Below are 27731 nucleotides of genomic sequence, written 5' to 3'. Positions count from 1 at the left end.
CCACCCACGAAACAGGGCATTGAAAGGGGGCCTTCTCTCCTGAGGGCACGGCAACGGGCAACCGCATCACACTTCAGCAGCGCACGACAAAGCCCTCAATGGGAGACAGGAGGCTGGGTCCTAGACCAGTTCTGCCCTGGTGTGTGGCATGACCCTAGACAAGACCCCTGACTTTCTCTGGGTCTCAGTTTCTCTCTCTGGGGAGGATAGGATTTAAAGGGTCTGGAAGTCCCCCAGGTCCTCCCTTGGGGGAGCGGGGCGCCCTGTCTCCTGTGCAGAGTGGTCAGGTAGTTTCTGTATTCAGGGCCACAATCTCCACTCTCACCCATCTCAGAGGGGCTGTGGTTTTGGTAAGCTCCCTCCCCCATTCATTTGTTTGCAGCTTTGAAATGAAAATCCTGTACAGAGTGCTGAGGACATAATGTTAGAAGTAGACAGAGCCTGGGAAACCAGAGTTATTCACATACAGGCTCCAGGGCCCATAGTGACCCTACCGTGGACATGCAGCTAGTTGGCAGCAGCGCTGGTGCTGACCCAGGTTGGTGCAATACCTTCGGCCTGGGCTGGGAGCTAGGTTCCCACTGCAGGCTGCTCCAGAGCCCACATCCATGGGCAGGTGCATCTCGTGAAGGTGTCGGCCACAGTGAGTCATGGCATAGCCAACGGGTGACACAGCACAAGTCACCCCTCCCCACTCCCGCCCCACCGTCTCTTGTGAGCAGAGTTAATCCCCAAGCTGGTGTTTCTTGGCGCCTTCGAGGTGTATTTTAAATTCTGCAAAGTGACTAAAAATATGCTTCATCGTGTTGGGTATGAATGACTGTGGCGGGAGGGTTAGGAAAACAGATTTCGTTCTGAAAGTTGCCTTGCTGCCTCTTTCCAGTTTGCTGAGCCCAGGACTGCAAAGCTGGGTGAGGGAAGTTCCACGGGGTGGCCCAGGATGGCAGGTGATTAAACAGGGAAGGACAGACCTAGGAGCTCCATGGGGTTGGGACTGAGCCCTGGCACTGACTTTCATAACTGTGTGATGGTGCTAGCTAAAGGACAGTGCCCAGCGGGGCGATGCGGCCAGCTAGGGGCCTGTCCAGCAGTGAAGAAGGCAGAACCATGGCTCTAAGCCCAACACCATGGTCCCCTTCCCACTCCCCCAAATTCCTCATCCTTTCAGCCACAGCTCTGCCCAGGGAGCAGTTTTAGGCCTTAGCCAGAAAGGGGAGCATTCCCTTTCCATGGTACTGCCTTTCCACCACTGAGTAGGCTCTGGAGCAGGGGAAAATTGGCAGAGTTTTGAGCCTTTCAAATTTGGGGGACCTCTACGCTGCCACCAAGCAAGCCAGCCATTCCCAGTCTGTGGGGTTTTCTGGGATTTTAACTCAAAGGCACTCTCTAGAGTGGGTCCTTAGGTGGGATAAGGGGCCACCAAAGGCACGGTGATGGGGGGACAATAAGCCCTTTTGGGCTGTATGGCCCTGGGCAAGTCACTGTGGCCTCCTGAGAGCCTCTGGGACCATCAGCTAGAGAACCTGTAGGGTTCTTGTCTTCATCTCACAGATAAAGAGACCCAGGGAAGAGAAGTAATCTACCTAAGGTCACTAGTAAATGATGAGGCTTGCACTAAACCCAGGTGTGTCTACCCCCTAATCCAGTGTTTCCTCTACTGCCCCAGAGCGATGCTCTTAGCTTCTCCAGGACAGAGCTTTCTCATCAACGTGATGGGAGGCTGAACTCAATGATGGCTAAAGGGCCTTCTGATATTCGTTCATCAGGTCTAGACCATAATTTCAAAACAAATGGGGCACGTTTCATTAGTGGCCAGTGTCCCAAGGGCAAGTATATTTGGGCAATGGTGGGATAAACACAGAGAATTAGGTTTCCTAACTGAGGAACTTTTCAGAGTCTGTAATCTGAGAGTGTACACTGGGAGTCTCCCATGGGGAAGCATAGGCTGCCCTGTCCCCATGTGTACTAGACCACAGAACATCTCGTAAGATGACTACAGCTTTGCAGAACACACTCTGAGAAATACTGGCTCCCCCACGGCTGCCACCTGGGAGCTCAGTCCACCTCCCCTCTGCCCATCTCCCTACACAGGAGTGTCTCCAGGGCTCAGCCTCAGTCTCCTCCCTGCTCACATGGCACACTCTCCCTTGGCAGCCTCTCACCCGTGCCTGGGCTTTCAACAATTATCCACCTCCCTAGGACACCCCAACCTCCATCTCTAGATGTGGCCTCACCTCCGAGCACTAGGTCCACATGCAGTTTCCTGCACACTCCCCCCTAGATATCCCCCAGCACCTTAAACTCAGCACATCCAAGATGGAACTCATTGTCTTTCCCCTAAACCTGCTCCCACCCAGTATCATTTATCTCTTGACAAATAGCAGTGGCATCCACACTGTCACTGAGCTGGGAACCTGGGAGCCATTTGGGACTCCTTCCTCTCCCTCAACTCCCACCTCTAGGGCCTGTCCATTTTTTCTCTTTAATATCTCCCAGGGTCCCAATTGCTCATGGACTTAGCTCAAACCTCTCCATGTCTCACTTGGACCCTTTTAAAGATGAACACCACCTGTTCCAACATTCCCCTCCAGTCTTTTTCTTTTCTTTTTTTTTCAGCCACATGTGAAATCTTAGTCCCCCGACCAGGGATCGAACCCACAGCCCCTGCAGTGGAAGCGTGGAGTCTTAACCACTGGACTGCCAGGGAAGTCCCCCGTCCAGTCTTTTCTTCATATTTTTTGCCAGTAATTTTCTAAATCACACATACAACCCTACCACTACCTTGCACAAAACTTTTCCATGGCTCCCCACTGCCTACAGGATTAAAAATATCTAAGTTCCTATCTACAAAACAGAAACAGACTCACAGAGAACAGACTTGTGGTTGCCAAGTGGGAGGGGCGGTGAGGGAGGGATGGATTGGGAGTTTGGGATTAGCAGATGCAAACTATTATATATAGAATGGATAAACAACAAGGTCCTACTGTATAGCACAGGGAACTATATATTCAATATCCTGTAATAAACCATAATGGAAAAGAAAATGAAAAAGAATATATATATGTATAAGTGAAACACTCTGCGGTACAGCAGAAATTAACATGACATTGGAAATCAACTATACTTCAATAGAATTAATTTTTAAAAAATATCTAAGTTCCTTAACATGATCTCCGATAACCCTTCATGACCCATGCCAATCTCCAGCCTTAGATCCTACAGCCCATCTCTCAAAATTACACTCGTCTACACTGAAAATTGATCTCCCTGAACTCGCTCATAGTTATACTTCCTGGAGCCCAGAGGAGTGGCAGGAATTGGGGGCAGTTGTCTCTAGTCCCCGCTCTCCCCTCAACACAAAAGCCCTTGTCCTACTAACACATTGATGGTTCAGGACCACGGAGAGCGTCCCCTGGGCAGCCCCCTCCCCCGGCTTTTTAGTCCTGCTCTGCCTATGCTGTCTACCTAGGTCACTCCTCCCATTAGTCCTTCAGAAATCCAGCACAGCCATGACTTCCTCCAGGAAGCCCTCCCTGACCTGCTTGTTTCAATCGTCATTTCCTCCCCTAGGTTACTTGAGTAACCTGTGTATCCCTCTTCCATCACACCACACTCATTGTGCTGACTATGTTTGTACATGAGTCCACCACTCCCCTCCACCGGCCCAACAGATCGTGAGCCTTAAGGGCCCATACGCTGTCTGATTCACTTCCGCTGTCCAGGACAGTGGAGGTGCTCAGAGAATGTTTGTGACTGAATGAGTAAATGACATTTAGCAGGTGCTCAGTAAGTGTGTGCTGATTTGCATCATGTATCTGTTGCTCTGCGTGACTCAGAACCAGCCAGATTCCTCTCCGGGCCCTTCTGGTAAAGGCATTTTCTCCCTGATTGACTCCACCCTCCATTAGCTTCCCTGTGCCATTTCCCTCCCACCCTTTGAATACGTTCTCCACAGGGCACCACCCACGGGTAGGGAGAGGACACCTCCTCTCTGCTCCCGCTGTTGCCAAGCTGAGGACTTCTTGGAGCCCCTCCATCCCCCAGCCTGGGCCTGCCTCACGAGTTTTGCTCAGAACGCTTCGTCTCTGCCTCTCTCTCCTGCTCAGAACAGCTGCCTCTGAGTCCCCACTGACACAGAAGTTCCTGTTCTGTCTTTTGAACATTCTTAACACTTTCTGAATTACAGACGCTCCAATCTCCTTTGATCATGGACTCAGACTATGAGAAGTGAAGAATCCCTTGAAGGACACTGAGTCCAGCCTCTTCCCTGTCCCGTGAGAGGCTGCATCTGAGAGAAGGCCAGTGGCCTGCCCAGGATCACTGTAATGGACACAGTCGTTGGTTTTTGTGGGTTTGTTTTTTCTGGTCTTGTTTTCTTTCACTGATGTTTTATTTTGATGCTCAATGTCCATTTCCCTTGCTAAGTGACCCTGGTTTCCTGGTCTTAATGGAGCTATAAATCAAGGCATGGGCGTAGGATCCAACTGGACTCTCTCAGCCAGGGCTTTAAATCTTGATGTCACAGGATACCAATCTAGGCCTTTAATTCACATTCCAGTGCAGATGGCCTCAAAGGTGTATTGGATCAGCATTTTGTTTTTTGTTTTTTTTTAGCAGAACAGCCCTTTTCTCAAACTTTTACATGGAACCCAAATATGTAAACAAAAAAATATATTGCTGGGCCAGCCTAGGAAAAAGAATAGGGAGAAAATGTCCCAGTAAGATGGCCCTGGAGCCCTGGCCCCTGAATCTCCAATCTTCCCATAGAGCTCACAGTGAGCTCCTGAGGTCTTCAACAAATCCCTTTCTTGCTTAAGATATCAGTCAGTTTCTGTTGCACACCACCCTACAACCTTAACTGATGTGGTCCCACAGAAAGAGCACGTGCAGTCCCATACCTCCCTGTGTCAGATAAGGCTTGGCTCCAACAACCTCTGGTTGCCTCCTGCAGCTGCATTAAACCAGAAGGCTCACAGGCCCACCCAGGCATGGAGGAAAGACAGACTCTTCAGGGAATGAAACAGACTGATGTCTGGTGTTGCAGGGGGACAAGCCAGGACTGGGGTGACCATCTCGACGCACCCTTCAAGCCTGAGGTCAGGGTGGAAGAAGAGTTTTCTCATCCAGACCCTACAAACACCTCCTCACGTGCTCACACACCAACACAGAGATGAGCACGCACACTGACCAAGCACACCTGCATACCTGGATGACACCTGGGAGCTGGAATGCAGCGTGTGTCCAGGAAGAGCAATTAACACATGATGTGAGCAGATGAGGTCTGAGGGCCTCGCCCTGCTCAGCAGTGTGCTCCTCCATCACCATTCCCAACAAGTGAGTCCACAGTATCAGGGACCGATCACCCAGCAAGTGCCCTGTTGGCCAGAAAGGTGCGTTCTATTGACCACTCCTCCCGCCTAGCCCGAGTGGCTGGGTTCTCAGAGACCTATACCTGCGACCTCAGCACAGTGAGGTCTGAGTGGCCAGCCCCAGAAAGGCAAGGGGTGGGAGCTGAGTACAGCTGGGGTCGGGTTGCTTGCAGAACAGATACTGGTCCCTTCCTCCCAGAGTCTGCCAGCCCGCCCTGCTCCTGCCCCGCCTCCAAACACTTTGGATGATAACATCGTATAAACTCCTGGTGGGGCACTTTGCCTAGCTCAGTCCCAGAAAGCACCACCCTGCCCTGCCTGGCAACCCAGACCCCAGAAAGCACTTGAGTCAGAAAGAACTTCCCTGATTACAGGATTCATGCTCCAGCTCCTCGGCTGGCATCTGAGCCCTCTGGTCCCAGCCAGTCTCTCCCACTCCCTCTCTCCCCCAAAACACACACACCCCCTCCCTTCTGACCACACCACACCCCTCTGTGACTCATCACGTATCTTCTGCCCCATCCCCTGCACCTCGGCCTGTTCTATCCACCAGGGATTCCCCTCCCCACACCTCTGGCTTTTTACCAGCTCCTAGGCTGACTCCTCAACGCTTCTGAGGGATGTAACCCCTTCTTCTGCCCATAGGTGTGCCTCACTTGGCCCAGCCAAGCGTTTCCCTGTTCCTTCTGGGGCTGTGAGGTCCAAGGGCAGGGTTGGAGTCACTGCCCAACACCAAGATGGGCACCCACTGGTACCAACGCATGTTTCTGATCTCTCTCCCCAGCCTGAGGACTCTGAGGTGGGAGAGGTGGGGGTAGCTGATGACTCTTGGGAAGCGCTTGCCCATCTCCTGGGAGCTGAATCTCACAGGGGTCCTCCCCAGGATTGTAGGGAGGAAGATCCTGGAGCTGGGCTTCTGTGGACCTAGACCCAGCCCGTGAGAAATCACATGAGGTCTAGGTTAGAAAAATCACATTCCACACACCTCTTAAATATAGCTGGGGAGTCTGCAGCTCAGAGAAGACAGGAAGTGGCCCGGGTCGCACAGCCAGTGAATCCCGCACAGACCGACTGCCTCCTTCTCAGAGGAAACTAAGTATGATACTGTGATTTCTAATAAGAAATATATATTTGGTCTTCATCCTGTTTCTGGCACAGAGCTCCTAAAACCCCTGGAGTTTCCTAGGTGATGAGAGCCCTAAAAGTGTCTTTCCTTTGTTAAGGAGGTCACTTTTGGAACTCACCTAAGGATGAGGCTGCTTGCCAGAGAACCAGCCTTGTGATTAGAAGGTTGGAACTTTCAGCTCCACCACCGCCGCCAACTACCTCCCGGGAGGGGAGAGAGGCTGGAGATTGAGATCAACCAGTGACGGTTTAATCAATCATGCCTAAGTAATGAAGCCTCCGTAAAACCTAAAAGGACTGGGTCCGGAGAGCTTCCGGGCTGGTGAACACATGGACATCTGGGGAGAGTGGTGCTTGGAGACAGTGTGGAAGCTCCACGCCCTTTCCCCATACCCTGTCCTATGCATCTCTTCCATCTGGCTATTTCTGAGCTATACTTTATAATAAACTGGCAATACAGTGAGTAAATGGGTTTCCTAAGTTCTCTCGCACATTAATGGAACCCAAGGAAGGGGTTGTGAGAACCTTGGATTTACAATTGGTCACAGCCTGGACTTGTGATTGGCATCTGAAGCGTGGCACAGGGGTGACAGGGACAGTCTTTTGCACTGCATCCTTACCCTGCGGAATCTGATGCTATCTCTGGGTAGATAGTCTCAGAGTCGAGTTGAATTGTAGGCCCCCGGCGAGAGTCAGAGAATCGCTTGGTGGTGTGGGAACGGACCCCTCTCCCGCACCCACACTGTAACTGGGTGCAGAACCCTTACCATGCAGCCTCACGAATCCTTTCTCTCCTAACTTCAGGGCCGGCCGTTTCAGGAGCGCCAAGCGTCAGATCGTGGGTGGAAGGGGAGGTCACCCTGGTGACAGCTGCTCCTGAGGGGCCGCTGAGACTTGGGGGTGGGCATGGCAGGCGCGGGCTGAGCGGGAGTGTCCAGCTCCTGGAGCCTGTCCCATCCAACATAAGGGGCAGGGAGGACACCACAGGGGGGCAGGGGGGCGGCAAGCAAGGGTCAGGAGGTGAGTGTGAGTCTGGGTCACTGCTCTGCCCACAGCTGCTGGGAGGCAGGCCCAGCCTGGCACACCGCAAGTGGCGATCAGCAAGTGAACAGTGATTGCCTAGCTGGGCACCAGGGCAGGGGAGACCCGCTTATGCTCATGGCGGAAAGGACATGCCTCCCCACTGCTGCCCGCCTGGAAGCTGTTGATCTCCTGCGGGGCCCGCTGTGCCCAGCTGCTCCGAGCCCAGGGGCAAATATGAGTCCCAGCGAGCCGGCCCTCCCCGCGCGGGAGGAGGCCGGGATGCAGAGCAGGGCCCTCACGCACAGCCATGCCAGCCCCCCAGTGTGGGTCTGCGCAGGCCTGGGCACTCCTCTGGGTGCCTCCTTGGTTCTTGCAGCCACACTCCCACACCAGCACCGGAGTAGAAACCTCTCTTCAAGACTACCGATTCAGCCCCCACTTCGTTCAGAGGGTGAACGCACGCAGAGGGCTGCCCCTGCAGACTGGGGAACCTGGGTCACAGCAGGCGGTCCAGGGTGCGGACGCCCAGAGGCCCATGCTGAGCAGCCCTGCATCCTTGGCCCAGACTGCCCACCTCCCCGTCTCCTGCTTCTAATCCCAGCAGAGACACCTTGAGGCTATAAATAACATAGGTCTAAAGGCCTATATCCACGGGCTTTGTACTGGCCACACTTTAATCGGGCCACCAGCAGCCAGGCTGAGGGACCCGCGCTAGCGTGGCCTCGTGCTGGGTGCAGGCACAGGCTCAGGCCTCCCACCGAGGGTGCTGACAGCTCAATTCCCAGCCCAGCCACAGGCGCTGCCAGCTTTCTAGCTGGGAGCGAAGAAGTGGCAGGTGCAGCTTGGCCAGGGTCCCGGAGCCGCAGTCAAAGGTGGGCAGAGGCACTGATACAGTGGAGGCCGCCCAGAAAGGTGCGAGCAGGGTGGGTGGGACCTCCTCGCTGCAAGGCAGGGGCCTCAGGGGTCCTCTGGGGAGGCACCGGTGCTAGGAAGCAGGCATTGGCTCTCCATGGCCTCGCTGTGCACGTCCTTGCTGTCGGGGATCCCTGTGGGAAGAAATCGCTCAGCCAGCCCCAAAGGAGGCAAAGGCGTTTGGGGACGAGGCCTGGGCACAGCCTGTCATGAAATCCTCTAGCTTCCGTTTTCAAAATAAATTCCAGATCCGACCCGTTCTCCCCACCTTCAATGCCCCCACCATGGTCCCAGCCCCGCTGCTCTCCCCTGACAGCTGCAGGGCCTCCTGTGGCGTCTCTACTTCAATACTAGCCCCCTGCAGTCTGTTGTCAACACAGCAGCGCCAGAGTGGTGCTTTTAAGATGTAAATCAGACACCCTGGGGCTTGTGCACTGGAAACCAGAAAGCAGCTCCCATCTCGCTCTGTGTAAGGCCTCAGTCCCTGCAAAGGCCCCCAAAGCCCCCACGCTCTGGTCCCATTACTGTCACCCTCGTCCCAACCACTGGCCCCCTTGCTCCTGGCTCCAGCTACACTGGCCTCCTTGCCAGTCTTCAAACACAACAGGTCCATTCCTACCTCGGGGCCTTTGCACTAGCTTTTCCCCCTGCCAGGAGCACCTTCCCCCAGATAGCTGCATGACTCAGTCCCCGCGCAGTGCGGACCTCTCTGACCACCCTTTCAAAAACTGCAACCTGCCCCCACCTGTTCCTCTCTCCCCACTTTCCTGCTTTATGTCTCTCCGTAGCACTTATCACCTTGAACATACTCTATCTTCTACTTCTTCTGTTTGTTTCGCTTCATGGGGGCTCGGACTTGGTGTTCACTCCCCAGCATCTGCAACCTTGCCTGGCACATAGCAGGGACGTAATAACTATGGGTGAATGGATGAACAAATAAACTAGCCAGGGGCTCAGCGGGTGGGTGGTGATGCTGTTCCTATAGGGTCAGCCCTGAGCCTGGTATGGGTGCAAGGTGGCAGGGGTACCTGTCTGCCGGGCCTGGGCCTGGGCCTGGGCCTGGTCTCTCTCCAGGTGCAGTGCAGTCAGCAGGAAGCAGCCACCACCCAGGACGATAACGAAGGCGCAGCACAGGAAGCTCTGTTGAAGGCTGAGGAAGCGCTGCAGGTAGGAGTCGGGACGCGCAGCCCGCAGGGCGCTGGAGATCTGCAGAGGAGACAGGCTGGGTCTGTCGGGCCCACCAGACCAGCCTCCAGGCCTTCAAGTGCACTTCCTCCCTGGACCCCTGCCATTCACCCAGCCTTACAAGTCCAGTGAGGTAGGGGCTGCCGGCATCTCCCAGGATGTGGCCCACTGTGATCTGAAGCGCCTCTGCCGTCCCCCGGCACCTGGGTACCACCACGGACTGCAAAACACAGAAGCAAGCGAGGGCAAGGAGCAGGTGCCCCCTCATGCCCTATTCTGTCCCCCGGCTGCCAAGGACCAGCCTGGCAAGGTGACAGGCTGGCCAAGAGAGTGGGATGGCAGGGGGTCGACGAACCCAATGCCTGAAGCCCCACCACTGAGCCATCAGGTCGCTTGGAGGCTCAGGAAGACTCCCTGGTCCCCTGCGATGGAGCTGCCAGGTCCCTGATGAAGGCCACCCCTCTTGAGGATTCACTGTTAAATCAGGGCGACCAGCCATGGCTGTGACAACAGTGATGGGGCAGGTGTGTCCCAGCTCAGGGGCCCACAAGGCAGCAGTGTGGGCTGTGGGGTGAAGAGCGGGTGCACAGCTAGGCGCCTGCACGTGTGGGCGCCTGGGCGGAGTGGTGTGGAGGGCTCAGCCCCCATCTCAAGAAGCCCCTCTGGGCAGAGACCGAAGGCAGGCTTGCTGAAAAGGCCCACTTGGGAGGTTAAGAATATGAATTCCAGAGTCAGATTGTCTGGGTTCCAATCCCACACCCCCAACTCACTAGCCGTGTGACCTTGGGCAAGTCACTTCACCTTTCTGTGCCTCGGACTCCTCAACCCCAGATGGGGATAATAATAGTACCTACATAAAGGGTTACTTTCATTATCACTCCTCATCTGATACCTGGAGGACATCAGGCTGAAATCATGACCTGTGATTCTAAGGGGCAGAAAGCTTCCAGGCATTTGAACATGCTGTGTCTTCTGCTTGGCAAGCCTTCCCCTCTCTGGTCCAGCTGGAGCATCCCCATTCGTCCTTCAGGACTGACCTTTGGGTCACCGCCTCTGTGAAGCCTTCCCAGAGTTCAGGTGCCTGCCTTTGGGTCACCGCCTCTGTGAAGCCTTCCCAGAGTTCAGGTGCCTGCCCTGAGCTCCCCCAGCTCGTGCGCACCCCTAACTGAAGGCACATCCCCCTCAGCTGGAAGGTTCATGGTCCTCCTCCCCTTACCCTTACATTGTCCAGCAGCAAAGCTCCTGCCTAAGTTCTCTTGGGGTCCCTGGGGTTCAGCAAGGCACCAGGCACAGAGGGGACTAGCTGAAAGTTTGCCAACTTAATAAGTCAAGTAGAACCATCATGGAGGCTGGTCTCAGGAGAGGCCCTGCCAGAACCCAGGGCTGCAGCACGGGAGGGAAGGGAGGCAGGAGGTTCAAGTAGAAGCCACACGTCACACAGGCCCAACAGGGCGGCCACAGGGAAACGTCTCATCCCAGAGCCCTAGCCCCAAGGCCTAGCTGTCCATAATCTGAGCCCATCAGAGAATAATAACAATGATAATAATAATTATTATAATAATTAACATTTATTAAATGCTTCCTGTATGCATTTTCTGTATCTCATATACATATATATCTTATATATCCACTCAACCAACCCATGAGGGAGATACGATTACTAGCCACATGTTACAGATGGGAAACCCTCCACAGAGAGGGTGAGTAACTTGCCCAGGGTCACCCAGCCAGGAAATAGTAGGGCTGAGATTTGATCCCAGGCCTTCTTCTCCAGGGTCTGACCTTTGACCATTCTGCTGTTAGAAGCAAGAAGGAAACTTTCCAGCAATATTTACACATTTTTTATAGAACATTTGGAAAACAGTGAGAAGAACCGAGAGGAGAAGCTCACCCCAAGCCCCGAAAACCGCTAACTGGCAGCGAGAGCAGGGAAGGGAACTCCAGACAGGGGACGGTGGGAGCCAAGGTGTGAAGGCCAGAGCCCGGGGACTGGAGAGAGGGGTTTGTGGGGGGGCAGGGCAGTAAGAGTCACTCTTGAGGGTGACCGGCTGGTCCCGGAGTCACCGGCGCTGAGCCACTCTGTCCAGGTGGTGAGAGAGGCCGGGCCTCCCACCCATCACCTAGACCTGCCAACAAGCCTGAGAAGGAACTGACCACAGCTTTGCACCTTCCCCAAGTGCTTCCTTCTCACCCCATAATTATGTGATTACTCACTGGTGGTTCTGGGCAGAAGGGCAGGGCCTCCTAGAAGATGGACTCTGAGTGTCCAAAAAAGTCCGTGCAGGGGCTGGTTGGACCCTCCCTTCCTCCCCTCCCAGGAACTCCAACCTGCGGGACCTGGACCAGCCCTTGATGCCAGTGGCGAGAGAGGTAGGTCTCCCCCTGCCTGTTCTGGGTCCCCAGGGTCTCCACGTAGCCAAGGGTCAAGGCTGGGCCCCACCAGCAGCTAGAGAGCCCAGCAGGTAATTTTAGAAGTTCAGAGGCTTTTGGGTTCCCAAAACTCCAGGCACACTCTATTCCGAGATAAAAACCCCTCTGTTTTTGACTCGCCCTTCTTAGAAGAGCTGTTCCCTTTATATCCAGGGGCATAACCAGCGCCAATCCAGGGCGTGCATCAAGGGAGTGCAGAAAGTCGGTTACTGGTTACTGCACCAGTCACCAGGTGCAGACTCCCTGGCAGCCTGCCTCACGTTCCCCACTCAGCCCTCCCACCCAGACACCCCTGGGAGGGTGAGACAGACAAGTGAGCAGACGGCTACCTAGGGGCAGCAGGCAGAGCAGGGAAGCATGGAGACCAGGAGGGTGATGATCCCCCAGCAGGAGGGGGTGGCGATGTGCTGAGGAGGTGGGAGGTGAGCCTGGTGGCGGATTTCCAGCACCCTGGAGGACAGACCTGGAGCGAGTCCCCCTTCTACCCTACTCCCCACGGTTGGCGGTGGATAAGCTGGAGCGGGGCCCAGACAGACAGGAGGCTGTGGAGGGAGCCAGAGACCCCATCAGTAGGTCTGGGGAAGCAGGGAGTTCATCTGGGGAGACACACTCTCCAGCCTTCCAGGAAGCAAGGCGCTCCCCCCGCCGGGCAGGGGGAGGTTGCCGGAGGTGGGTCTGAAGTGGGTCTTGGCTATGATGAGCCAAGGTCCTTTTTATTAACTCACCCACCAGGAGGTAGGGGCTTCCCAGCGTGCAAAGAGTGAGCTCCCCGTCAGAGAGTAGGTGAACAAGGGGACGGACTGCACTAGTCAGAATGTCGCAGAGGGTTTACGAGCTGGGGAGCTGGCTACACTAGACCAGTGTTTTCCAGTGCGTTCTGAGGAACGGCTCTACCGGGATCACGCAGGACATTCGACAGCAATGCAGATCCCTCGACCCAACACAGACCCAACTGAATCAGACCCTGAAGACAGAGGGCCTGGAAGCTGAATCTGTAACAAGCTCCCCCAAACCTGATTCTTAGGCTCGGTGAAGTTTGGGAACCACTGAAGAGCCCCTGAGGTCTCTTCCCCAGAGAGAATCTGGATTCTCCTCCTTGTAGATAAGCAGATCAAAGAGAGCTGTGTCCCTGAGGCAGGACTGACATGGGGCCATGGAGCCCACAGCAACCCCGCAGGAACGTGAGTGATACAGGCTTAGCTCACTCTGCCCGCGTGGCCTGGGCGTAACTGGTAGGTAGGTACCACCTTTCTGCACACTTGAGCAAACCAAGGCCGGCCAGAGAGGCACAGGACTGGGAGTGGAAGCAGGTGGACTATTCCAGAATCCTGGCTCCTGGGCTCTGCTGCCCTCTCACCTTCTGTGCTTCAGGAGCAAGGGCAGCCAGCAGGGACCTCCCTGCACTTCCTGCCACACCAGTGTCGCCACACTTCCTGCCCCTGCCTTGCTGCACGATACTTCCTCCCCAGCCCCATCCCACCCCCTGCTGGCCTCTCGCCACCCATCTCCCCTCTGGGCCCCTGGAGCCTGCTCCTGCCTCACCTCTAGAAAAGCAACCCCAGCTACCTATGACCTGCCAACTCCAGCTACCACCCTCTCTCTCCTCTCCCCTGCGCAGCTTCTTCCTCTCCAGGTCATGTCACCTCCCACCCTTCCTCAGCCTGCCCCCAGCTGCCATCTGTCTGCCCTCCACCCTACAGCTGGGAGCCCCCCGCTGCCGGAGACCACTCCCCCCTGGAGCCTTCCCCCTCTCTCTGTCAGGGGACTGAGCTCCAAGAACCGCAGGGACTGGTCCAGCTCCGGCCACCAAAGTGTCACAAGGCTGTCCTCCACTGAGGGGCTTTGGGAAGGTGGGGAGGCAGGGGAAGGGGGGCTAGAAGCCTTCCTGGGATGACAGGCCCCACTAAGCTTTAGGGGCTGGAGGCCTCCAAGCCAGGGGAGGACCGTGGGGAACACTGAGTAGGCTGGATCACGTCCAGCCCGGCCCCCTGGGCAGTGCCAGCCAGCTCCCCAGCAGACCCAGATGGCTCAGACTATGGCTGACTGGCCCCCTCACCCCTCCTCGCCTGTCCCCAGCCCACACACAGCTCTACAAAGAGCCTGGCTCTGCCAGGTTAATCATTCCTGCAAACACAGACACGGTGGTGGTGGGGGGGCACGCACAGGCGCAGTCTTCACATATCTGCGGGGCTGCCGTGTGCAGCAGGGAGCAGGCGGGGGGAGGGGGGGACGTGGAGGAAGCTGCAGGGGGCAGGATTCAGAGGACAAGTGGGCAGCCCCACTCAAGACAACGTTTGCCTGGGACTTCCCTAGAGGTTCCACACTTCCAATGCAGGGGACACGGGTTCAATCCCTGGTCGGGGAAGTAAGGTGCCACATGCTGTACAGCTTGGCCAAAAAATAAAGGATTTGCCAGCACGATTCCACATACAGAGGGCTTTCCTTCAGGCTATCTTGCTTACCCCGCCAGGCTGGTTATGATTACCCCCTTTTTTTTTTTGCGGTACACGGGCCTCTCACTGCTGTGGCCTCTCCCGTTGCGGAGCACAGGCTCCAGACTCATAGGCTCAGCGGCCATGGCTCACGGGCCCAGCCGCTCTGCGGCATGTGGGATCTTCCCGGACTGGGGCACGAATCCGTGACCCCTGCATCGGCAGGCGGACTCTCAACCACTGCGCCACCAGGGAAACCCATGATTACCCCTTTTTATAGACAAGGAAACTGAGGCCCAAGGCCATTCAGCAGGTCTATGGCTGAGTCTGGGATGGAGCCCAAGTCTCCTGCCTGGAAGGAGGAAAAGAGAAGACGCGCCAGCCCTGCAGCTGATACACCCACCCAGGAGTCAAAGACAGGACAGCCCTGTCTACATCCGCTGAGCCTGGGCCAAGAAGAGGGCCAGAGCATCTAGACAGAGAGTGAGCCTCCCGTCCACAGCAGTATTCAAGCAGGTTTTGTTGGCTAATTAAATGACTACACTTCCCCACAGCCCTTTCAAACTCAGATTCCAGGATGCCAGGATTTCTCTGGGAGATGGAAGATGAGAAAGTAGGAACCACTGACTTGCTGTCAGGATCCCAGCCAGCATTCTCTGTGCCAGGAACAGGGCAAAAGCTTTACATGGATAATCTCATTTCACCCTCACAGTAATCCAGGAGGTATTTTCATCTCCATTTTCCACACAGGGAATCTGAGGCTCGGCGACACAAAGTGACTTGCCTGGGTCACACACAGCTAGTAGGTGGCAGAAGCAGGGCTGAATCCCAGGACTGTTTCCTGAATCCAGGTTCGTGCCCCTGCACTAGACCCCCTTCAGGACAGCTCTCAGCCGACTGCAAGCTGCTCTGGTTCCCTCATGCCCACCCAGCCCTGGACTACCAGGAGGCAGGAGGGCTCTTGGGGTGTTCCTAGGTCTGAGACCCTGTGTAATCCACAAGGGCACAGCCCTTCAGTGTTCAAAAAGTTTCCCTGCACTTCTCCTAGAAGGAGGCAGGGAGGCTGGACGGAGAGTGTGAGGCTCAGGGAGGGTCTTGCTAGACTCTGGACCTAGCAGTCATGGGGTCAGGATAGCATCAGCCCTCATTATAGCCTGAGCTGGCCCCTTGCCTTGCAGCCCATGATATGGGAGCTGGGGTGGCCTGGACCCACCTGGGCTCTGTGGCCCTGAGGTCCAGCATCCCTGTCTGCACACCCAGAGTGGAGGCCAAGGAGCCTGCTTGCTGAGAAGTGCAGTCAAGAAAGAGGGAGGGAGACCTGGAGTCAAAAAGCCCGGGCCCAGGCTTCCCTGGTGGCGCAGTGGTTGGGAGTCCGCCTCCCGATGCGGGGGGCACGGGTTCGTGCCCCGGTCCGGGAGGGTCCCGTGTGCCGTGGAGCAGCTGGGCCCGTGAGCCATGGCCGCTGGGCCTGCGCGTCTGGAATCTGTGCTCCGCGGCAGGAGAGGCCGCAGCAGTGAGAAGCCCGGGTATCGCAAAAAAAAAAAAAAAACCCGGGCCACAGTCTTGGCTCAGAGCCTCTGCAGGCTGTGTGACCTTGGTTCAGGCACCTGCCCTCTCTGAGCCTCCATTTGCTCATCTACAAAATGGGAGTGATGGTCAAAGGATATGTCTGAGACTGTCAGGGAGGCCCCTGGTCCAAGGTGACTGTTCATTGACCTTGGTCCCCTACCCCATGGTCTCTGAAGCCCCTCCTGGCCTCTAGGCCACTCAACAGCAGAAGTCCAGCTCTGAGCAGGACAGACTCCAGCTGCCCCTGCTCGAGAGGCCCCAGGACCAGCCCTCCGTTCCGACTCTTACACCTACCAGCAGGATGTCAGCAACCACGGCCCAGTTGCAGGACAGGAGCAGCTCCCCGAGGGCCAGGAACACCTGTGAACAAAGGGTGGCCAGGATGAGGCTCCCTGGATCTCAGTCACCAGCCCCTCCCCACGCTGTTTCTTCCCACCTGTGGAGAAGGAGACTGAGGCTGCCCAGAAGAAGGACCCATCGAGACTTACTGGGGTGGGTGAGGTTTGCAACTGTTTTCCCAGCTGTGACAGCCTCCAGAGTGGGTAGACATTCCCATCTGGGCAGACTGGCAGCCGTGACCCAGAGAGGAGTGCCAGGGCCCGGGCCTGGGAAGAGCACTCCCCCTGACAGACGGCCCCCAGGGTCTAGCCACTGAGGTCACCCAGGGAGGCAGCCAGGACTCCCAGGCCACGTTTAAAGGTGCAGAAACAGGCACTTCCCTGGTGGTCCAGTGGGTAAGACCCCGTGCTCCCAATGCAGGGGGCCCGGGTTCAATCCCTGGTCGGGGAACTAGATCCTGCATGTGTGCTGCAACGAAGAGTCCACATGCTGTGACTAACAAGTCCACATGCTGCGACTAACAAGTCCACATGCTGCAACTAAAGACCCCATGTGCCGCAACTAAGACCCCATGTGCCGCAACTAAGACCCGGCACATCCAAAATAAATAAATAATAAATAAGTAAATAAAATATTTTTTTTAAATAAATAAAGGTGGAGAAACAGAGGAGAAAGGTCCAGGACTTGCCCACCCTCCCCTTTGTTCCTCTAAGGCCTGTGTACACTAAGGAGGTGTCTACTGTATGCCAGCCAGACTGCCCAGTCCAGGCCTCCTATCAACAGCCCCTCCTAGGCCTTCCCCTTCCCAGACCCTGAGAGCAGCACAGGGAGGTGAGCAAGGCTGAGACAGTAAACTGTGCCCGGGTCAGGGCCAGGGTTTGTCTGAGGTTGCCAGCTGGCCCAGGGCAAAGCCATCCTGAAACACGAGGCTTCCGGCCCCCGTCCAGTGCCCACCCCCACCCCGGGCACCTGTGGGGCTGGGATAACCTTGTGTGCCCACCCTCCGCCTCGCCATCTGGAGGCCGCTGTGTACCTGTCTCTCCCAGCTCCCTGAACCCCCTACCTCGTGCCAAAGGATTAGGACAATCCTCATTCCACTCACTCAAGAAGAGTTTAATGAAGCGGCAAGAAGGAGGGGAAAAGTCTCATTTCTCAGAGCTTCTAAGGGCTTATTGCTGGAGTGGAATTAGTCATTCCTGGAGTCACGGGGCTGTGCCTGGGGCAGCCCAGGCTCTGGATCCCAAAGGCCTACAAGCACCCAGGACCGCGGAACCGAAGGCCCACTGCCTGCACACTGACTGCGCGCCAGGCGTGTCCACTTTTGTCACCCATCCAACTCTCAGCCACCTCATAAGACACGTATCATTACATCCACTCCACACATGAGAAGACTCAGGCCGACGGTCACACATCAAGCCACTTTCTGGTGAGCCCCTCTCCCCTGCGGCAAGGTGAGGGGCAGGAAGCTGTCGGTGAGGTCGGGGGGAGACTCCAAGAGGTCCCAGAGACCATAGTGCTGGGCGAGGCTGGCAAGAGGGAAGTCAGAGGAAAGCCCAGGATGCGGAGGGCTTCCAGGTAGAGGTGGCATTGAGCAGAGCCCCGAAGGATGGGCTGCATCGGCATGGGTCTGGAAGAGCCCCGAGGCCGTGCCAGGCAGAGAACCGTAGTGAGCAGAGGCGAAGAGGCTGGAAGGCACCCACGAGGCCGGGCGGGCAGGAGTGTGGCCCGGGGCTGCGGAGAGACGGCAGGACCCACTGGGAAGGGGGAGCAGCGGGTGTCTTCTCCCAGTCTCACTAGTCCTTGGCCCTCCACAGACTGGGGAACGCTTGAAGGCAGGGCGGGGCCTCCCTCTGGGCCCGGGGCTGGGCACCCACAGGGGTGGGAATCAGGAAGTGGCCAGCTGGCGAGCCTTAGGCGGGGCCCAGGCAGGCTGCAGACCCGCATTCCAGCCCCACAGGGTCTGCCAACCCGGCCTCCTGGGACCAACGTGAGGGCAGCTCACACCCATCCTTCCCTCGACTCCCACATCCACCAGGACCGCCAGGCCGCTGCCCTCCTCCCACTTCCAGCTCAAAGGCATCCTACCCTCCACAGCCGGGGGGCCAGCCACACGGAGCCTGCTCTCTGAGGGTGCTGCGGTCTCCCCGCGGCTGCCCCACACCCACGGGACATGCTGAGATACACCTTTTCCTTCCTCCAGCTGGAGCAGGGTGGATCCTGACCCCAAAATAGGGCCGATCGGAGGGAGGCTGCAGCCACAACGGGCCCTTTCAGGCTGAACGAGCTGCCTGAGGATGCCAGGTTTCCTCAGACACACCTGGAAACCCACCCCAAGCCACCAAATCCCCGCCTCCACGCAGAGGCTTTGAGGAGCGAAAGGCCCAGCTGGGGAGAGGCCATCTCCTAATCCCGTAATTACAGAGTCTCCTGAGGCGGCTGCCTGGGCTCAAGGAGGGACAGCCCATCAAAGAGGTGTGACCCCCTGGAGGGACACCCCATCAAAGAGGTGTGACCTGGCCATGTGGGGCCACCCTTGGCGGTCACCACACTCTGGGCCTTGTTTCCCCAATGCTGCTACGATAGGGTGGCCCAGCGCCCCGGCAGCCTCCACCACCAACAGCTTTTGCTTTTTTTTTTTTTTTTACAGCTTTTGCTTTTAAAGCTGCAAGATAACTTCAGTTGGTCCCACAGGCCGCGTGCAAATCGGGTCTGAGAAGTCAGCGGCCTCCACAACCAATGCAGACTTGTGTTCCGCAATTAAAAAAACAAAACAAACAAGAAGGGCCCTGGTCTGAAGTTAAGTCACGGTGAAGAATGTAGCCAGCCAACCGTTCAAAGCTCCTCCCACACGGGCCCCTCAGCCCCCTGGATGCCCTCTTCTGCACGGCCACAGGCCCCTCACACTGACTAGGTCCCCAAACCTGCTCTCTCCTCCTGTCCCCCCATGTTACTGTCCCCGCCCAGGGTGCCTGAGGTAGCCAGGATACAGGACCCACCCACAGACTGGCCACCAGCAAGCTGCCCAAGCGGTCAGACACGGAAAGGGGGAGGCGGGGGGGCTCCTACATGCCTTGCTCGCCTTCGCACCCCTCCAGACACCGATTCCTGTCCATTCTGCATCCTAAATGTCCCTCAGATCTGCCCCCTCCTCCCGGCCACTGCTGCTGGCCTGGTCCAGGCCTCCCCCGTCCCTCCGCCTCACCAGTTTCCCAGGCCCCACCATCCCTCCCGACAGCAGCCCCGGAGGGGACTTCCAAAAGGGAAATGGGAAATCTGCCCTTGTCCCCTTAGTGCCTGTTCATGGTTCCCTGCACCCTGACTCCGTCTCCCTGGGTGATAGGGCCTGGGAATACTGCCTGAGAAGCGTGGAGCCCCTCAACCCCTGGCCTTTCCATTTCAGACTCGAGAGGATTTCCCCCTCCAGTGGGGGCAGTGATGATGCATATTTCTGGCCTTAGTCACCCCCGGCCAGAGAGGCGTACAAACACACACACACACACACACACTCTCTGACACATGCACTCACATAACACACAACCACACAAGCATGCACAGACACATGCATCCTCAAGACACACACACACACACACACACACAAGAGCTCCAAGACCCATGCACGCATACCTAGACCCATAACCTGGGACACATACGCAAAACTCACACACCACAAAGACACATACATAAGCAGGTAACAGGGATGACATTCTAAGTATTAAAATATGTGGCAAGAGTACCAACGAAACAGACGGCGGCTGGAAAACAGCCCAGCGTGTACCTGTGCATGCTTGTGGTCTTATAATGTAGACAGCAAGCTGTGCACAATCACACGGGCACACACACACCTATACATGTACACAAACATGCTCTTGCTTTTGCACTCATGTGCATACCTGCACTCGGACATGCACACACTCATACCTTCACACACAAAGACACCCTCCTCACGTACACCTACACGCACAGGTAGGCATGGGCAGGGAGCAGGGCGGAAGCTGGAGCACCTGCCCCAGAGGAGGCTCAGCCCCTGTGGAGTGGAAGGGACAGTGTCTTCACTTTGGTCCATCTCAGTCTGACAACTGGGCAGTAACTGATCTCTGAACTGCAAAGAATGGATTCTAGGTGCCCCCAGGTAGGGAGAAAGCAAATGTCTCCCATGGGCTTGTGGAGACTCAGACAGAGGTAAGGCTGATCCTCCCCTTGCACAGGTCAACTCCTCACCCAGTGTGGTTGAGCCAGTCAGGATGCAGGTCCCCGGCACAGACTGGCCACCAGCAAGCTGCTGGGCCGGCTGGCACACTTTTTCCCTGGGCCTGCCAACCTGTAATTGCAGGGACTGTCTTTAGGGCACAAGGGTACCGCCCAGCTCCCATGGGCCAGCAAAGGCCCAGCAGCCTGGCAGACAGGCAGATGGGGAATGAGCTCCAGTCCTCCTGGAGAACCCAGCTGATACTGCAGGCTCTGCTGCCCATCCAAGAAGAGACACCTGCTAGATCCTGGCAGGGAAGTGGGGTCCTCAGAGGAAGGGTAGGTGGGCCTCTCTCAGTCCCTCATAGGCAGCCTCTGGCAAGGCTCAGGTACTCCAGCCCAAGGCACAAGAGCAAAAGGACTGGGACTTCCCTGGTGGTCCAGTGGCTAAGACTCCTTGCTCCCAACGCAGGGGGCCTGGGTTCGATCCTTTGTCAAGGAACTAGATCCCATATGCCGCAACTAAGAGTTTGCGTGCCACAACTAAAGATCCCATGGCAACTAAGACCTGGCTCAGCCTAAATAAATAAATAAATAGGCTTGTCCAAAACACCCACAAGGGCCAAGTGGTAGGAGAGATCCCCCAAGCTGGGGCACCTGCACGGCCCAGCTGTCTGGGCCACCAAGGGGTGAGAGCAGGTCCCACAGCCAACCCTGGAATCCTTAGCTGACCCGGACCACAGCTACCTGGGACACACATCCTGACTGCTCCCTGCCAACCATCACGCAAGACTCCCTTGTGGGCACCGGGCTCAGCAAATACTGGGCCTGCATCTTTGGTCCTTGTTCAGGAATCGCCAAGGCTGAGAAGGGCAGCATCCCTTCCCGGATGTAAAGGCCTCAGTGGCCGCCAAGCTGGCTCTGCTCTGTGTCATGGTGGCCACATTGCTCCTTGGGCCAGAAGGGAACTCAGGGTTACGATCTAGTTTGGGCTGGAAGGAGCCTTAAAGATCATCCGGGGCAACTCCTGTGTGAAAACGGAGGCTTGCAATTGCACCATAGACTTCCCTTCCCCCAAAAGTAAAAAATAGTGTCGGGGGGTAGGGGGGAAACATTTTTCACCAAAGGAAAAAAAAAGCTTAATGAGGGAAGTATTAAATATTGGCAGCCAAGGCAAAAAAAAACAGATAATTCTGGAGTAAAGTAGAGAATATAACCCTTCTCAGCTCCTCCCTCCCCAGAGCTCTCCTCCAAAACCCCAGCATCTAGAGGGAAATAAACTGAGCAGGGGTCCTGTGTTTCCACTCTTAACTGAGAACCAGTGGGAAAAGCTGCTGCGGAGAAATGGGTAAAAGTGGTGAAAGTGAATAAATGACTCCAGTTACTGACTCCACATGAGGCCTAAAAACAGTCATTTTTTACTGTTTTTTACTGGGCCTAAGGCCCAGTAATTAAGTAGAATGAACCCTGTGATAGAGCATTTACCTAAATCCCAGAAGAGAGAGCAGAGCCCAGGTGTTCTCACAAAGCCCCTCCTGCCTTACCTGAGCCCTGCAATTCCCTCAGGCGACAGAAAACCTAACGCTCAACTCTCCAACTGCAGCCCCTTTGGGGAAGAGAATGGTCACAGAGAAGGCAGAAGAGAGTAGAAGAAAAGAGTCACCCACACTATATCAAAGCAAATGCAGTATCAGAGCAGAGCTGCCCACACCCAGGCTAGAGAAAGCACTCGGTAGGTGAACTGTGCGAACATACAAAAAAAATAAATAAAACAGCAAGAGAAAGTGAGAGAGGGAAGGAGGTAGGAAGAGAGGGAGGGAGGGAAGAGAGAGAAGAAAGAAAGAAAGAAGGGAGGGAGGGAGGGAGGAAAGAAAGAAAGAAAGAAAGAAAGAAAGAAAGAAAGAAAGAAAGAAAGAAAGAAAGAAAGGAAGGAAGGAAGGAAGGAAGGAAGGAAGGAAGGAAGGAAGGCAAGAATGAAGGAAAGAAAAGAAAGGAAGAAAGAGGGAGGGAGGGAGAAACAGAGGAAATGGAAAGGGGGAAAGGTGGAGAAGGAAGAAGAAAGAAAAGGAGGAAGGAAGAAAAAAGAACCCAACCTAGAAGACAGATGATAGAAGGAGCAGAAGGAAATACCTTATAATTGTTTCAAGCTACATTGAATAGTAATTCAATAAAGAGCTCAAAAATGAAATGAACCCCCAATAGGATGAGATATAAAAGGATATTGCAGACTTAAGGGAATAAATGGAGGAGCAAAGCAATAAACAACATTATTACAGAACTAATAAATTAAAAACAGTCAGAAACAGAATAGACATCAACCAAAGTAGAATCACCAGTATAGAGAAAGGCTTGAGATAATCTCACAGATTGACTGATTTTTAAAAAACACAAAGAAGAAAACATTGGGACCTCCCTGGTGGTCCAGTGGTTAAGACTTCGCCTTCCAATGCAGGGGGTGCGGGTTCAATCTCTGGTTGGGGAGCTAAGATCCCACATGCCTTGTGGCCAAAAAAAAAACAAAAAAAACCCCAAAACATAAAACAGAAGCAAAATTGTAATAAATTCAATAAATACTTTAAAAATGGTCCACATTAAAAAAAAAACTTTAAAAAAGAAAAAGAGAAAACATTTAGAGAGAAGTAAATGATATGAAAGACAGGTGAAGTAGATCAGGGCTGGGACTAGAGCACGGCAAGTGAGACACATAGGGTACCAAATTTAAGGAGGTACTCAGTCTCTGGGTTGCACAAGTGTAGGGTTAGCCCCTGGGAGTGAGTGCCTCCTTAAATTGTGTGCCCTTATGCCTTGCTGGCCTTACCCTAGTCCCAGCCCAGAAGATGATCCAACACAGGTTAAAAAAAAAAAACAAAAACTCAACAAATAAACAAACATAAGAAATATTCAAAGAGATGAGAGGGGGAAGGAGGATACTCAGTGCTGATTCAGCAGATAAGAACACTGTTATGAACAAACTTTTATATGATATAGAATATTTAGCATTGAGATATATCCTAGCTGTTGCAAGCAGCTTCTAACATGGCTCCAGAGACCCCTGCCTCTTGTATCTCATCCTGGGTGTGGGCTGGACCTAGGGATGTGCTTCTGATGAGCAGAATACAGCAAAAGTCATGGGATACCACTTCCGCGATTATGTTACAAAAGACCGTGACTCCCCTGGATAGACTCCTCTATTGCCTTCTCAGCCTACACATATTCAGGAAGGGAGCTGCCATAAGAAAGAAGCCAACATAGCAAAGGAACTGAGAGCAGACTCCAGCCAATAGCCAATGAGGAGCTGAGGCCCTCAATCCAACATCGCAGAAGGATCTGAATGAGGCCCACAACCACTGAGTGAGCTTGGAAGCAGATCCCTCCCTAGTTGAGACTTCACATGAGACCACAGACCCTGGGCTAACGCCTTGATTGGAGCCTACAAGAGACCATGAAGCAGAGGACCCAACTAAGCTATGCCTGGATTCCTGACCCACAGAAACTGTGAGATAATAAATGTGTGCTGTCTTAAACAACTACACTTGGGGATGATTTGTTACACAGCAAGAGATAACTAATACACTACCTAAGCCACGGAATTTCAAGAATAAATAATATAATCTTCAGGTATCCAGATGAAAAAGTGAATCGATATGAAAGATTTTTTAAACTTCATTCTTCACAGCAATATTTGATACGAAAAGACAATGGAACAAATGTTTGCAAAGTAATGAAAGGAAGAAAATGTGAGCCAACAATACCATACCCAGTGAATTGTTATCCAAGAAAAGAGGGAAAGAGGAGAAGACAATCTCAAACATAAATGAACCAAAGGAAAACCACCTCTCTAGCCCTTTTTGGTTTGGAAAGGGGGACAGAATGGATTAAAAACTATTTAACCACAAAATCTACTCAGTTAGGAGGTGAACCAAAACGAAGAACTCAGGAATGGAGCATCTATACAACAGATGGAGAATGAGTATTGAATCTATTTAAATCTGAGACTACTGTCCCAGATCTAAGGATTATGCTTAGAGAACAGACTGTGAGTGTTATAAATCTAGAAAAAGTAAAAATAATAATATAACTAACAAAAACCAGGAGACTGGGGAGAGAAGAAGGGGGAGGTATAAGAAAGCTGATCAGGATTCATCAATAAGTCCAAAGTTTTAAAATTAATGTGAAGTTAGCCAAGTCCTTTGATTTCACTTCAATTTCTTCAGATAAATTCATATAAATGAATTAAACACTATATGATTCTATTTACATGAAATATCCGGAAGAGACAAATCTATAAAGGCCGAAAGCAGCTTAGCAGTTACCTAGGGCTGGAATAGAGGATGGTTAGGGGGAAATGGTGAATGATTTATAATGAATATGAAGTTTCTTTTTTTTTTATAGGAAGCCCAAGAAATGCATTTATTCTATTGTCTTATAAAGTTTCTTTTTGAGGTGATGAAAATGTTCTAAAATTGATGTGGTGTTGATTGCAAACCTCTGTGAATATACTAAAAACCATTAACTTTTGTGCTTTAAATGGTATGATACCTGAATTTCATCTCAATAAATCTGTTTTTAAAATTACCAGATAACCTCAGTTTAACAAAAGTATTTCTAAACACATAAATCTGGGTTTATATACAGAGGCACATATAGAAGGATGGTCACATCACAAAAGTAGAAGCAAACAGGCCAAGATGTTAACAGTAGCTGATTCTAGGGGATGAGAAAATGGAAAATTGTTATCTTCTTCTTTGTGCTTTTCTGGTTTTGCTTTTTTTTTTTTAATTTCCCCCAAATAAAAATAGAAAGGTCATTGATAGAGTGTGGTGGATTGAATTGTTGGTCTCATCGCTTGATTTCACTGTGATAGCATGATGCTTCCATATCCTTGACGTGTCGAGTCCCCCAGAGTGTGATCCTTGGTCCTCTTCTCTTTTCTATCCAAGCTCAGGCGTTTGCTGATCTCATTCAGTCTCACGGCTTTACATAACCAGCCTAGACCTCTCTCCTGAACTCCAGACTCATAAATTTCCAACTGCCTCTTAACATCTGCAGTTGAATGTTCTAAAAGGCATCTCAAATTCAACACGTCTAAAATTGAACTCCTAATCCCATCCTTTCCAAAAACAAAAAACAAAAAACCAACAACAACGCCATACTTCCCTCCAGCCTTCTCCGTCTCAGTAAATGGCAACTCCATGTTTCCAGTTGCTCAGGCCCAAAACCCTGGAGTTGCCCTCGACTCACCCATTTCTCTCACACTCCACACCCAACCCGTCAGGAAATCCTGTCGATTCTACTTCCAAAACGTACCCGGAATCTGACCACTTCTTCGCACTTCCTCCATCAGTAGCCCAATCCGAGCCACAGGCATCTCTTGCCTATAATATTGGAAAGCCTCCTAATGGGTTCCCCTGTCTCTTGTCTTTGTCCGTTTTCATTCTATTATCAACACAGCAGCCAGAGAGACCTTGGTAAACTACGTGGTAGGTAGTTACAAAACAGCCGCCAATTAATCATGCTTCTTGGTATTCACACCCTTGTACAGCCCCTTCCCATGGTGAAACCGGGTCAGTTTCACACCTTGCTTCAACCAATAAAATAAGGCAGAAGTGATGCTGTGCTGTTCCTGGCCTAGGCCTTAAGAGACTTTGCAGCTCCCACTTTGCTTTCTTGGAATGTGGCCCTGAGACCACCATGTAAGTAACCGGTTTCACCCAGTGGAAGACAAGAGGCCACGTGGAGGAGAATGGAGGAGCCCCAGCTGACGGCCAGACACGAGTGAGGCCAGCTTGGATGTCCCGCCCCACCCAGTCTTCCAGGTGAAGGCGGCCACAGGAGTGAGCACAGGTGAAACCAGGCAAGAAACCATCCAGCCAACTCACAGAATCATAAGAAATAATAAATCGTTGTCTTAAGCCACTACGTTTTAGGGTGATTTGTTACTCGGCAATAGGTGACTGATACAAACCATCAGTCAGAGCATCACTTCTGTGCTAGAAATTCTCTAGTGGTTTCCCATTTCACTTACATTGGAAGCCAAGTTCATTCTATGTGCAGGGATCCACACAATCAGTGCCCCACCCTCCCCACCCCACCCCCGGCATTCCCTCTGACCTCATCTCCTTTGCTCTACCTTGGCTCGCCCCATTCCAACCACGTTTCCTAGAAGACACCAGCATGATTTCCCCCTCAGGACCTTTGCACTTCCCTCTGCATGGAGAGCTCTCCCCCACTCCACCCATGAATCCACATGGCTCCTTCTCTCACTTGCTTCAGGTTGCTGCTGAAGCACCACCATCTCCGTGAGGCCTCCCTGACCATCCTGCACAGCCCAGTCCCTCTTCTTGTCCACTTTCCATGCTCTGTTCTTTTCCACAGAGCTCATTCCCACCTAACATACCATTTATTTTACTGCATACATATTCTTGCCTGTTTTGTTCAATGCTGCATCATCCTCAAAGCCTAGAACAGTGCCTGGCACACAGGAGGTGCTTGGGAAATATTTGATAAGTGAGTGAACATTTCTGCTCATCCTGGCTGGGACCTGCCTCACAGCCACCTCACCATGGCCTCGACTCTGCTCCTTGAGACCTCTGCTCCCTCGGCCCGTGAAGCCCGGCAGGGTTTAAGGGTGAAGACCCCCACTCCCAGGATTCTCACCTGTGAAACAGGAAGAGCAGCATAGAACCAGAGACACCCTGGGCGGGGGTAGGGTTACACCTGTGGGGTTTCATGGCCACATGCCCAGACACTCCCCCCCGTAATGTTAGATGTCACTGACCCAGGGCTCAATGAAGGAGGAACCTTTGGGGCATGTAGCAGACTGTATTCTCCCAAAACAGTCACTGTAATGTTTCCACATGCTCTTTCAGACCACTGCTAGTCTCCACCAAAAAGAGTGAATCCGTTCTCTCTCCCCTTGAATCTGAGCAGGAAGTTGTGGCTCAAGTGAAGAACAGAATGCAGTGAAAGCGACGCTGTGTAACTTTCAAGGGCAGGCCCTCAAAGGCAACACAGCTTCACCCGGCTCTCTCAAGACTCTAGTCCTTGGAAGCCGGCCACCATGTTGTAAGGAAGCTCAGGCCACATGGGGAGGTCACAGGCAGCTGCTCTAGCCAGTAGCTCCAGCTAAGGTCTCAGCCAACAGCCAGCATCAACCATCAGG

The 27731-nt window shown here is 53.6% G+C and overlaps 1 protein-coding gene across 1 annotated transcript in view; it reads right to left on the bottom strand.

Moving 5' to 3' along the window:
- Positions 1-8474: 8474 nt before the first annotated feature.
- SPNS3 (SPNS lysolipid transporter 3, sphingosine-1-phosphate (putative)) overlaps positions 8475-27731 on the bottom strand; it is a gene marked incomplete at both ends in the record, with an annotated part of 40416 nt that continues 21159 nt past the window's right edge. The window contains 4 exon segments of the mRNA XM_082861561.1: positions 8475-8563; positions 9458-9635; positions 9736-9834; positions 16340-16405. Coding sequence (XP_082717687.1) covers positions 8475-8563; positions 9458-9635; positions 9736-9834; positions 16340-16405 — 432 coding nt within the window.

The sequence above is a fragment of the Leucopleurus acutus genome (genome assembly GCF_964270905.1).
Source record: "Leucopleurus acutus genome assembly, chromosome: 19".
Taxonomy (NCBI): domain Eukaryota; kingdom Metazoa; phylum Chordata; class Mammalia; order Artiodactyla; family Delphinidae; genus Leucopleurus; species Leucopleurus acutus.
Note: the sequence above shows the minus strand (reverse complement) of the source record. Positions and strands in the feature narration are given on the sequence as shown.